Source organism: Rhopilema esculentum, chromosome 11, assembly GCF_057945365.1.
Source record: "Rhopilema esculentum isolate cy_ngs chromosome 11, ASM5794536v1, whole genome shotgun sequence".
NCBI classification, from domain to species: Eukaryota; Metazoa; Cnidaria; class Scyphozoa; order Rhizostomeae; family Rhizostomatidae; genus Rhopilema; species Rhopilema esculentum.
Genome location: NC_142825.1, coordinates 13190317 through 13202884, shown reverse-complemented (window position 1 = coordinate 13202884; position 12568 = coordinate 13190317). Strand labels below are relative to the sequence as shown.

General features: G+C 36.1%; 2 protein-coding genes across 2 annotated transcripts; one reads left to right on the top strand and one right to left on the bottom strand.

Moving 5' to 3' along the window:
• Positions 1 to 2450: 2450 nt before the first annotated feature.
• LOC135693783 (uncharacterized) lies at positions 2451 to 3376 on the bottom strand. The gene has a single exon (XM_065212356.2). It carries the CDS (start codon positions 3328 to 3330, stop codon positions 2503 to 2505), a length of 828 nt encoding a protein of 275 aa, XP_065068428.2. The 5' UTR covers positions 3331 to 3376; the 3' UTR covers positions 2451 to 2502.
• A 2998-nt stretch (positions 3377 to 6374) lies between these two features.
• On the top strand, positions 6375 to 12261 carry LOC135693778 (cilia- and flagella-associated protein 157). Its single transcript, XM_065212350.2, has 6 exons — positions 6375 to 7037; positions 8268 to 8535; positions 9686 to 9967; positions 10101 to 10291; positions 10815 to 10917; positions 12037 to 12261. The coding sequence occupies exons 1-6, from the start codon at positions 6451 to 6453 to the stop codon at positions 12139 to 12141; spliced, it is 1536 nt and encodes a 511-aa protein (XP_065068422.2). The 5' UTR covers positions 6375 to 6450; the 3' UTR covers positions 12142 to 12261.
• The last annotated feature ends 307 nt before the right edge of the window (positions 12262 to 12568 follow it).

The following is a 12568-nucleotide window of genomic DNA, read 5'->3' as shown; positions in this document are numbered from 1 at the left end:
TGACGGACCCATTTTGCTAGCCTGAGTTCAAGACTGTCGAAAAGACGCTTTTAACTTGAACAAAACAGAATTAATCTCAAATACTTTGATATTCAATTCCAGGCATTTTGGTGTCTTTACCTGGTACTCGAGGGGGGGGGGTACCTTAAGGGGGGAATCATAACATGTTTGATGGTATGAGGACATGCCGTTATTTAGGGGTACCTTTTTTCTGAAAAGTCCGGAATTATCGGAATCAGTTTTTGAAATATGTGCGGAACTATGGGTACCATTTGAAGAAACATGCAGAATTATGGGGACCATTACATTCTGGGAAAATATTGCAAAATTATTATGAGGGAATTTTAGCATTAACAAAATGAATGACCAGTTTGAAATAAAACTATGAAATATGTCTAATATTGTTTAATGATTTTTATGTGAATTTTATTTGCTTTGCAGAATTTTGTTTATAGTTTTCAACATGTTTGCGGAATTATGGGTCACATTTTTTCAGACACTTGCGGAATTATGGTTCCAAATTTTAAACGAAAATGGCACGTCCCCGTCAGAAATCAGGCTTAGTTTACCCTCCGAGACCTGGATGATGCATTATCATTCTATAATCATTTTTAGCAGCATTGCCACAATAGAAACAATATTTTTCACTTGAAGTCAGAAAACTCCATCGCTTTTATTTTATCAAGTCTTCCGTGTCTGTCATGGTGCTTTATGAGGCTTAGGACACTTTTTTCATAACGTTTACTGCATTTTAGCTTTCAAAATCTAGCTTGGATTTCACACAGTTTTAATGCACCGAATTGTTTAGCGATTCTGCCATATTTCACCCAGAGATAATTAAGATGGGTTAATGAGAAAACATTCCTTTGTATACCTTAATGCAACAACTTTTACTGGGTGCTCTAGAAAGATAATGAAGAAAATTCCTTTTTTGGGCAAAAATGATGCACTCATAATTTGCATAAACATGAAAAAGGCCAAAGCTACCTTCTTGTTGTATCATCGCATCTTAAAAATGGAGTTTATTATGGCTATGAAATTTATCATGAACATCAATCATGGTTATGTTTAGCGCATACCAAAGGTATTTGTTGGATTGTTTATTCTCAGCCAAGCTAATTCCGCAGTTTTTAAAATCTATAAAAATTATGGAAAAATCAATATCCTTATTTATACCAGTTTCAATAAACGAGCCGTTTATTTATGCCAATTATCAGGAAAAAATGTTTAGTACATACCATGTGTATTTGTTGAATTGTTTATTCTCTTTATGTACCCTCAAATATTGATAAATGTCCCTCGCTTGTGATGGGTTAACGAATTTTTTATTTGGGCATTTAAAAACTGCTTGTCGATAATAAAATTCCCCACAATATTTTTTAGGAAAATCAGAAAAAACTACTTTCCTTTATTGGTCCTTTAATTTGTTTTTCAGGGCTAGAGTAGGAGAGATTTTCCTTGCATTAATCTACAAATTTGAAAGAAAAACAGATTTATTGCTTTTTTGAACAGATGCCCTTTGTTGTGCTTCAAGTATTGAATTATTGATTGTGGCCTCGTTAATCACGAAAACCTCAAAAAAAATTTCCCCCCATCGTTGATTTTAGGCGATTTTTAGTATATTAAAGAGGACAAAATTCTGCACTGAGTGGCAGAAAATTTCCTTTTATACCATTTTTCCTGGTTGACCTTGATTTTAACTCTCCACGACGTCACTTGTCGGAATGCTTATATTCTTTGCTGCTCTGAAGTTGAAAGAGGCCTTGCTGTTGCGATGAGCCCCAAACTTGAGCATCTCCCCATTCCATGATGTGGAAGAAAACCATCTTTCTGACATACCCCGAAATTGGCTTATATCTGACAACTGAATAGATATGCTACGTATTTTATTCATAAGCATTTACATCAGCAGTGGCAATGAAGCTTGATTTCCCAGCTAAAGCCCCATTTAAAGCCTCGGGAAAAAGGGCCTTCCATGTGGATATCCAGGAACTCACACTATCATTCATTAGCCATTCATTACTTTTAGATGCGGTTGCTGGCAATAAGCCCTTCTACCTTGACGAGTCATGCTGATAGAAATATTTCTTTTTTAGCGTACAAACAAACCAGTTCTCTTTCTACCGTATTGATCTTTTCAGCATCGAATACGTCATATCTCTTCTCAACTAGTTGGTCTTAAATGGGTTCGTGGGCAAAAATGTATACTGAAGAAATACAATATTGGGAAAGGAAGCTTGTTCAACTGCTATTCCTAATGTGATAAAGCAGTGACGTTTTGGATGCCCGCATAAATGAATTTGTGGAAGCCAAGCATCAGTGAAATGGGCCTAACGATATATCAGAATGGAGAATCCTAGGTCATTGAGTTTCCTAACATTCCGTTGGGCTGCATCCATAGATGCAAGTGGATATAATGCATTAGAAAGAGAGAGGAACAGCAAAAAGGGTTGAAACTGGTAACAATTTTTCATTGCATTTATTTCATTGCTCGATTACGTTTCAAACCGGATTGTCACATTTGCAGTAAGCTGACGGACATCTTCCAATGGCACAATTCTGCCTGCACCACCTGTTCATATTGACGCTACCAGCCCATGCACCTACGGCTCTACAGTCCTGTCTTTCTTGCGTTGGCTTGTCAGTCACGATCACTGGAGGCTTTTTCGTCACACTGGGTTCCGGGACCGGTGCTCCTTTTGGCACAATCTTCACATCAGCACAGTTAATGAAGTGCTCCTGCTTACCTTTGCCGACACCGCAGCCTGTGCTATCGCAGTCCCAGTTATTACCAGCACTGTACCACCACTGCATTACACATTGATCGCAGATGAGGCCGCTTGGTAGCTTCAGTTTGATTTTGAAGACTTCATCCCCGGACCCTTGTGGGATTTGATATCTCGTCCCACCACCAACAAGCTCCAGCAATTGACCAACCAGTCTACCTCTGTTGTCACCACTTACAGCTTTGCCTGTTAACTTTGCGATTCTAAACTCAAACCAACCTTGGTGATTCGATGTAAGATCAACAGCTACATCAATTTGTTGTCCTTCTTGATAAACTTCTCCTATGATGCCATTTGCATACCTTCCGGGGTACTCGTGCTTTTTGACTCCTGCAGGGTCTCCACAGACGCCGCACTTTCCCTTGTTTTTTTGCCAGTGCACGCTGAATCCTCCACAATTCAATTCGTTGTCATTGTAATTGGGAGGGTTCTTAAAGCCAAACCTCCACATAGCATTCCTCGATGGAGGATCAATTAGACGACCATGCCCTGAGGTTTCATGGATGAAAATGACAAGTACAGCAAAAAGTATGGAAGCAGCCATGTTCGTCTTCTTTGGCGAATGCAACCTTGAATGGATCCTAACTGGTATACTGCATTCGCATAAATAACATAGCTTGCCCCTTAAGCCACGCTAAAACACTTACAGATAGTGGCTAATTCATAAGTGCTCTTTTTGAAATGCTAAATTACACGCTGACTGGCTAAACATTTGTTTGTGTAATAACGATCTGTTTTGTTCAGCAGGACAAGTGGAAAACCTTACTCTACAGATTGCTATGGCTTCTCTTGCTCTCAATACTGCAGTTCGTAAATGTTTTTAGCAAGATTTCCTTTGTCAAAGACATGCAGTTACTTTGGCTATAATCACTTAACACAGTTTCCTGACAGAAACACGGTATTCCTTTCGATAAAACATCCGTTCACTGCTGATCATCAAAAGTCCTCAATCTAAAATACAGGATATTTTTTGATGATTATACATGAAAACAAAATAGAAATTTTACAATATTAGAGGCATTCAGTCATGAAAAAGTGGTTTGGGTATTCCCAAAGTGCCAAAATCCGCTGAGTCACGATTTTTATGACTGCGATGCTATTGGTTGACCTTAAACTGGTCACACGAATTCACCTCGTACTGATTAACAAAACAGTTTCCATCAATAGCAAGTTGTCAACCTATTCCTAAGAACTTATACAGACTTTTAAAACATTTTAATGCATTTTGAAATCTAGGTAAATACATCCATTAGAAAAACCTCCGAATCTTTTCCATCCATATTTTCTTCTTATTAATGGAATTTTATTTTAAGTTATTGTCAAATGTTTCAGACAAAAGATAGGATTGTTGAAATGGAAATATTTATGGTCACAAAAGTAAAGATAAAAAAGGATGAATGATAAAATTTGAAGCTAAACCAAAGGAAGTCGATGGGCGTAACTGGATCTGAGATGATAGTTAAAACTTGATTTTAGCCATCTTGCACACAGTTCATTCGAGGGTCGAGGGTCTCTTTTGTCATGCTTACTGGGGGGGGGGGGGGGGGCTGGGACAAATGTCCCTCTAGTGACATTTCACTATTTTCAAAAAGGACTATTTTTCTTCTTTGAAAAGAACAAATGTTATCGAATTATCCAATGTCTCGTTATGCACTCCATTCCACAATAGCAATTGGATTTCAAATTTTTCCATCAAAATTTCCCATCTAAAACATTATATGGAAATAAAGTAATCTCTGTCCCATCGATTCTCACCATTTTATTCCCCGTCAACCCCGAATCTACAACTTAAACCTTATTTTCGCTAGTACGAACATTTCGTTTTTGAGAGCATAATATCGTCAAGTAAATCCCAATTGCTTTAAAAGGTACGTCCAACTATTGCAATAATGTGCACTAAAAATAATCTTGGCTTCTTCCTTGTTATCTTTGGAAGGATTCTAGATAAAGCCTTAGACGAACTTCCTCCATCCAAGTACTGCATTAGAACGGATGTGAACCTCTTGACATAAATGTCACATGCATTTGGAGACAATAGAAATATCGACAATTATCTATCAGGGCCGTAAATCTGTCATGTGAATTGGGGGGGGGGGGGGGGGGTCAGCAGAGCGAATGAATATAAAGTATGCAGTGGGTCATGGCACCACATGGGATTTATGGTATGTGTTATGGAAATAGTTGAGGGGCAAATTACTTTAAAAACAAAAGTCAATATTTTTGGATTTCTCAAGACTTTCTGCTCTAAAGCAGGTATCTACAGATATTCCTTAGTACATTGACTTGTGTGTATGATTGGATGGATAACATTTTTCAGAGACGGCCCCAAGAATTTGAACCTTGGGAGCCAAGAATCAAGTTTATTCTCGTAGGAGGACCCACCATGGTTGGGTCCGACGCGGAAGAAAATTTTTGAAATTTTACCTTCTAGAAAGGCTAAAAAAGCATCCCCCAGACTAAATTTAATAAAAAATAGAATCGCTCAGGATAGAAAGTTTGGCGTTTCTCAGAAGAACACAGATTATTGTTTATTGGGTGAAATTTTGGAGGGGAAGCGTCATGCTTAAACCTTAGAGACAGACTTTGGGGAAATATGGGACACTGTTGTATTGATTGGTAGAAATTTACTTTCTGAACAGAAATGTGCGTCTTCCTTATTTTGACTGATTTCAGTAGGCCATGTTTACACATCAAAAATGAATACATTTTAATGATACAAAAAGTGATTTACTAAATAAAAGTAAATAATAGACAAATAATAGAAATGTACGTAAATAAGTTAGTAAATAGGTCAAATATAATGACAGATTGCTCTCTTTTTATTTCATACTCTGTTTTCAAAAATAAAACGGTAGAAAACAGTAGAAAACGGTAAAAAACGGTAGAAAACGGTAAGTTTTTATATTGTAAAAATTATAAAAACCACTCTGCTTGCAAAAATAACCTTAGTGGCTGAGGTTTGTTACAATAACACAGAAAACGTAGTTTGGTTCTAACCCGGCTACCAGGGATTTCTTTCTTCCAAGAAAAATGATGGTAATTTCTCCAAAAAAATCGTTTTGCTCCAGATTTTTTGGGGGGTCCAGTCCCCCCCGTCCCCCCGGGATTTACGGCCCTGTTATCTATGTTTGCAACTGTAAAAACCCTCCCAAACAACTTTCTGCTGGAAAATTTCCTACCATAAAAATTGAATATAGGACCCTAAATGTTGAAATTGATGAAATTCTAGTTATGGAACTCCCAAAACGTTAAGAAACTGGAGAACTCACGGTTTTAGTAAGAATCAACCACCTTGATTCTTATTAAAAACTGAGTTTTTTAGATCTTTCTATCCATAATGGCAGCGATGGAACACACTTGGTTGCAATATTGGAGATTATTGGCCATTTCAACCCCGAATATTGGAAAATAATTGTCTATTCTTTATGTAACCTGGCCCCTCTCAAAACATAAAGGTTGTAGAAACTTTTTGATGTCAGGGCAAACCGGATTCACATTCAGGACAAAGATTTAAGGTAGACGCATTGGGTAGACGCCATTAAGGGCCCTGGGTCTGAGTGATGGTAGTTGTTGCCATTGGAGTCTTCTGATATGTTTATTCACTTTGTGATCAGTGGCCTAAATCGGACGTTGGTTGCCTGCTCATTCTAAATCTTCATTAAAAATGCCGCCTAAAAAGAAAAAGGGGAAGAAGAGCGGAAAAAGAAAGAAAAGTGGTAAGAAGAGTGCGAAGGGAGTCATACCACCAATGACAGAAATAATATCGGAGTTAACAAAGGAGTTTTATTTGATACAAATTCGGGACTTGGAGTCAAGACTTGTCAGGTATCAGAGGAAATGTGACGAACTGGAGCTTCAAAATGTTGAGTTTAAAGAAAATTTTGACCAACATGCTACGGATAAGAAAGAAATTGTATCTTTCCTGAAAAAGCAGTTAGAGCAAAGAGCAGACGAGATTGCAGATTTGCAAGAAAGATTGATAGGGTTACAACAAGCAAAAGACACGGAAAAAGACCATTACGAAGTGCAGCTTGCGACTTTGAGAACTGAGATGCAGGAGATTAAAGATCAATTAACGTCAGAGAATATGGTCCTAGGAGGAAAACTTGCATCTTTAGAAGAATTTAGGGTGCAAAAAGAAGAACTTCTTGCAAAATTTGCTAAATTACAGGAACAGCTTGTCGAGCAAGAAGATTCTCACAAAGATCAAATTTATAATCTTGAAAAAAAAGCTGTTGTAGATAAAGACAGGTAAGCAAATTTTCATCTATCAATAGAGATGTAAAGTACAAAAAAGTTAGCCTATTCAAAACTGTATAATTCACATCTGTTATTTTTTATAAATACACATTCACTTTTCCTGAGAGAGAGATATATACAAAAATCAGATTGCTAATTGATGAAAGGATTTTGGGAATGCTGACAAAAAATATGATATTAGGCCCCCTGGCTTGCAGAGTATGGTGGGTTTTGACAATATTGTGGGGACACCACAGTCCCTACTTCAGGTGCAGGTGTGCAAAAATCATCACAAAATGCCAGGTGCACCATCACTGTTACCTTTTGCAGGTAATTATTTATTCTCAGTTCTGCGTTGAGGTCTTCGATTTTGGATCTTGCTATCTACAAAACTTTCTCAAAAATGATCTTCAGATTCGAAATCTTCATCTTGAAATTAGTCTAGGCTGAAAACTTAATGTCGTTTGGACTGTTCAGTCGTGAGTTACATCAATTTGAATGTTTAGATATTTCTATAGATTTGACAGGAACTCACAGCTGTAGTGAAAAAAATTCACTACAGCAAGAAATTCCATTGGAATAATATATAGGAAAGGCTAAATTTTGAAAATGGGTTAATTCACTGTCTGATGGGCCCAACAACATGAAATGTTCAGAAATAGAGTAATTTTAACATGAAGATTCCAATTCTATGATCAATTTTTGGCAAATGTGAAGATAAAAAATTGCCCGAAACAGAGAATAATATCTAGGTTTTTGTTGTAACCTCTGCACTACCATGACTGCATCTTGGGTGCACCATCCCCATGCTTTTCATACTAGCCTCTGTGCAGCTCCAAGGTTTGTAGTTCAATCCTCTATAAAAGTTATCATTCTGCTATTTTTTTAATATAGCAAGGGGGTCTGAAAATTGATTGAAGTGCCCTTTCAGGCAACCCATTTCATATTTGAATCTAAATGCTTTTTCTCAATAGTTATCTAGTTGTTAACATTTATAAGTTGTATCTGCAACATTACAAATTGATCTGAAATATTATAACTTGCCTGTTGAATAATGTCACAATGAATCACGTAAATCACCCCTCCCCCCTAATTGAAATAGTATACAGGATTGCAATTTTGTGATTTTCCTTTCTTGCACATTTTGAGGTTAATAGGTAGAGCATTGAGTTTTTGTATGTGTCTTTAATAATTGTAACCAAGTTGGTATAAAGTTTAAGCTAGAATCTCATCATTTTACAGACTGAAAAAGGAAATGATTGTAAGGGTAAATACAGTTGCTTCTGAATTTCGGAAGGTATCAAATAAGCAGATGGCTGAGACAACAAAAAGAACTCTGAGAGAAAATGTTGCCATAAATGCACAGCTGAGTAAAATGTCAGACAAAACAATGGAGCTTATTCAAGAAAATGATGAACTTCGAGAAAAGGAAAAGGAAGAAAGACTACAGACAGATATCCTGGAACATAAAGAAAAAGAGTTGATACTGAAAAATGCTAGCAATTTAAGGGTAAGCTCTACTTGTGGTTTTTATCTATATAAAAAAGGGATAGCAGTATTGCAGTATTTTATGTGCTTTATTTTTAATCTATTTTGTTGCCGATCTTTGTAATTGTGAATTTCCTTTATGCAATCTTTGAACTATTGTAAGATCTGTGGAATATGTTCCTTGGTGAAGATTTATGTAAATCGAGAAACCTGATCCAAAATAGCTTGGTCGGTGTCAAAGCTGAATGATGCAGTTTCCTTTTTTATGGCCTAAACCTGGCTCACAAGGTCTATTTTTAGCAAAAGAAATCTCAAAAACATTACAAAAAAAGCTTTATTTCTGTTCTGTCTTATCTTATCGATGATCCTGTTTTGCCAAGAAAGTGGAAAACGCTAAATTTACAACTATCAATTAATATTTTTGATAATTGTAGAGGAATGTTTTAATAGGGCGAATCATGCTCCTTTCATTTATCACTCTTCTCCATCTTAATTTGGCTCCTTAACTTGTATAAAAAATTTGATTACTGACTGCGCTAAAACTGTTATTCTAAGACTTTTCCTAATTCATCTCAATATGGGACATACTGCATGAGCTTGAAAAAGGTGCCTCAGATTTTTCCTTTGATCTAAAAAAAATTTAGATGCAGTTCCTGGCCATCCCTAAAATACAATTTTCCTCAATTGTTCTTCCTCAAGCGAAAATTCCTAGTTCTTCCACAATCTAAACATTTCACCAGCTCTGTGAGGTTGTTGACTGTGTGACTGCAATATTTGGTCTTGCCTAAAGCAAGTCGATCTACTTTTAAGGCACCTGCTGAAGAATACTGCTTTGATTTGTCTTGTTAATCAATGTTTTTGCTGTTGTTGTTGTGTTATGTAATTGATTCATCTATTATTTTTATATTGATTTATGACTAGTTTTTATATAATAGAACTCGAATTATATCAAAATAAAAAATAAAATTAGGTGAATCAAGGGTAGCATCACTTTTGTGCTGATGAAGCCCTGTATGCCGGGACAAAATGTTAGCTACCATTAATTTGCTTGTACTCATTGTTGTTTGTTCACGGTGTGTTGTGGTGTTCCTATTTTTTTAAAATTTTTCGCAACTTCTACTCAGCATCTACGTTGCTACAATTAAAATGAAATTATCTCATGCGTCAACTAGGTCATTCGAATGCTGACTGAAAAGGCAAAGAAACAAGATACTCTTTTGAAGGATTACCGTGCAACTGAGGCAGAGTTCAAGAAACTCAGAGAGGAATTCAAGGAAGTCAAGGGAAATCTGACGCTTGTCCAGAATGAGTGCCAGGAGGAAAAAGCGAATAAGAATAAGTTGCAATCGATACTTGAAAAGCAGGAGCTTAGTTATGTGCAGTTGCTAAGAGACCATGACAAGTTATCTGCAGCTTTATCAGTCTGTGCTCAGACCATAAAAGCATCTTTGGAGGTATGACATTTTTTCCTTAAAATTATATTCTCGAAGCTTAAGGCTCATTCTGAACGAAAAATTTCTGAAAATTCCACCTGTGTCGCCAAATTAAAACCCTCCATTCTTATGCCAAATTCCATCTATATTTCAGCATCAACAAAACTCATCAGAAGGCCTTGCCAAACGAGAAGCAACACTCAGAAGACTGGTTGAAATTTTAAATCTCGCTGCAGAGGAGGGCTGTGGTATATCATTTGACGAAGTACCAATGACTGCAAATAACAAAGATGCTTTTGTATTTGAAAAAAGAAGTTTACCTAAAATGGTTAGAGGGAAACCAAGGTAAGGGGAACTGCAGCATCGTTTTATAATGTTTGTTTCATGTCACCGATTCTATGTGCAACGGACTAGGTCATTTGATATTTGGTTCTTTCCGTGAATGCGAGCATTGATTAAGTAGGATCCACAATTTTTAGCATGCATAAATGTTCTATAGTGTCTCTTCAACCATTTCTCAATTTGATTCGTTTGAAATATTCCAAGAAATCTCGCAGTTCTAACGCTTTTCCTATGCTAGCGAAAGTGCTAATGAATTTTAGAATGGCCTGCTAATGTTTTTCTAAGAGAAGCTGCGGATCGATTCAGGCAGCCAGCGATGATTCTTGCATAGATAAATAAATTAAAAGAACAACTTGTGAGAAACTGGAGAAAAACTACAGATTTAGTAAATAGTATAATCAATGCCAAATATTAGAGATTCTTAATACAGTTTTAATACTTTTTGCCTAGACATATCAATAAATGCTTTCGATCCCCTGTGCTAGTTTCCCGCCGAATAATAATCACGCTTTAATGTTTCCATTAGCAACGCAACTCATTATCGTATTGGCGATCTTGGAATTGTTCCTCCACCACAGCCAACGAGTCGAAATGATCGATACAGTATAGAGTCTTTATTGCAAAAAGAGGTAATATTATTACATTGTTTTTTACTTACTGCTTTAAATTCAGCATCCTGATACATGAATGCAAACATACATACCTATTTTATATTAAACAGTTTTATCTATGGCAGTTGTGACGTGGACCTGTAATCTAAAACGTTTAAACGGAAACAAGTTAAATGAATTAAAAAAATAAGTAATATTTGTGTTTGTAGCTAAGAAGATTAAAATTGTAAGCTATTTACCTAAACGCACGTATTTGTAGGTTACTAACAGTGAAGTTGCTGATGGATCACTACTTAAATTATTTTGAAGATAGCACAGAAAAGCGGAAACACTCCGCTGGACAAAGATTTAGGACAATGTTTCTTTACACGATGCCGGATAACTTTCGATCTGGATAACAAGTTATACGGATAGGCTTTCCATTTTATACGAGCTCTGGTTTATCCGTATGAAAATTGATTCGGTTAGCCGTAAGCTAGACGATCTCAAAGTTATCCGGCATCGTGTAATCGTGCGTTAATGGTTTTATAGTTAAGCGATTCGTATATATACATCTTTCCTTTTTTAAATCGATTGTTTCTCTTCCTTCTCCATTTTTGCTTTCTTCTTCAGTTGCCTTTATCCAAAGTCTTTATCCTTGATATTTCACTTTAGATCCTTGATATATTCTTTCAAATTATGGTACGGTGGTATTTCATACTTACTGTAGCTATTAGATCTAATATATTTCATTCCTTCTTATAGAGTTGGACAATGAAAATATTATCTCAACTTAGCTCAAATGATCCAAGACCTGGGCTTTTTAATAACTCATTAATATCAGTCTTAAATGCATTGCCTTATTCGGAAATCAGGAGGTGATATTGGATTATGAAAGTCATCTTAGAATAGGAAAGTGCTATCCCTATTTTCTGACGCAATATTAGGCCTAATTTTCCATAGACAGTGTAAACCACAATTACAATTACAACATCACAATTACGGATTATTTACTGTAAAGAGGAACAATAAGTAACTGCTTCAAACTGTCAATCATATTCAGTGTTTTTCTATAGAATTTTCAAACTTCCTGTTCGAATAGCATGTCATGGTCTTTCCTTTTAATCTTTTAGCTTACGTTTGTGTATTCTTTTTCAGAAAAAGCCATGCTATAGAGCCGATCAATCGCAGAAGAAACTCGCATCGATACCAGCAATGCCTCTCCCAAAAATCAAAACAACAACCAAATTGCCTGCTTTGTAGATAGACGTTTTTATTGTGATGTAAATTGAATGTGTGGTATCTAGACAAGTTTTACTTTCTTATGATATAATGTATGATATTATTACGGAATGGTTCTATCAAAGCTGTTATTACTGTTGATTATCTTTAGCAATTAATCAGTCATAGTTGCTTAAGTAAAATGCGATGACGAAATTAGTTGCACATATAAGGATCTCCTTCTTTGTGCAAATTGTAATTGCGCTTAATTTGAATGTTTTTCTCTATGCTACTTCAGAATATTCGCGTTACTGAAGAGGTCTGTGCGCTTTTCTCAATAAGTTCTAAATAAGGTATATTAAAATGGGTGTTTCGTTCTAAATTTTGTGAAATATACTTGACGTGAGAAAACACTTCAGTATAATATTTGCAACTTTTCTTGAAAACAATGCATATTTGGATTGCGTTC

Bases quoted from the DNA above. Each gene is read 5' to 3' on its own strand.
- LOC135693778 (XM_065212350.2), top strand. From the start codon at position 6,451: ATGCCGCCTAAAAAGAAAAAGGGGAAGAAGAGCGGAAAAAGAAAGAAA. The intron at 9,968-10,100 runs GTATGACATTTT...TCTATATTTCAG, and splicing joins CCATAAAAGCATCTTTGGAG to CATCAACAAAACTCATCAGA. The intron at 10,292-10,814 runs GTAAGGGGAACT...TGTTTCCATTAG, and splicing joins ATGGTTAGAGGGAAACCAAG to CAACGCAACTCATTATCGTA.
- LOC135693783 (XM_065212356.2), bottom strand. From the start codon at position 3,330: ATGGCTGCTTCCATACTTTTTGCTGTACTTGTCATTTTCATCCATGAA.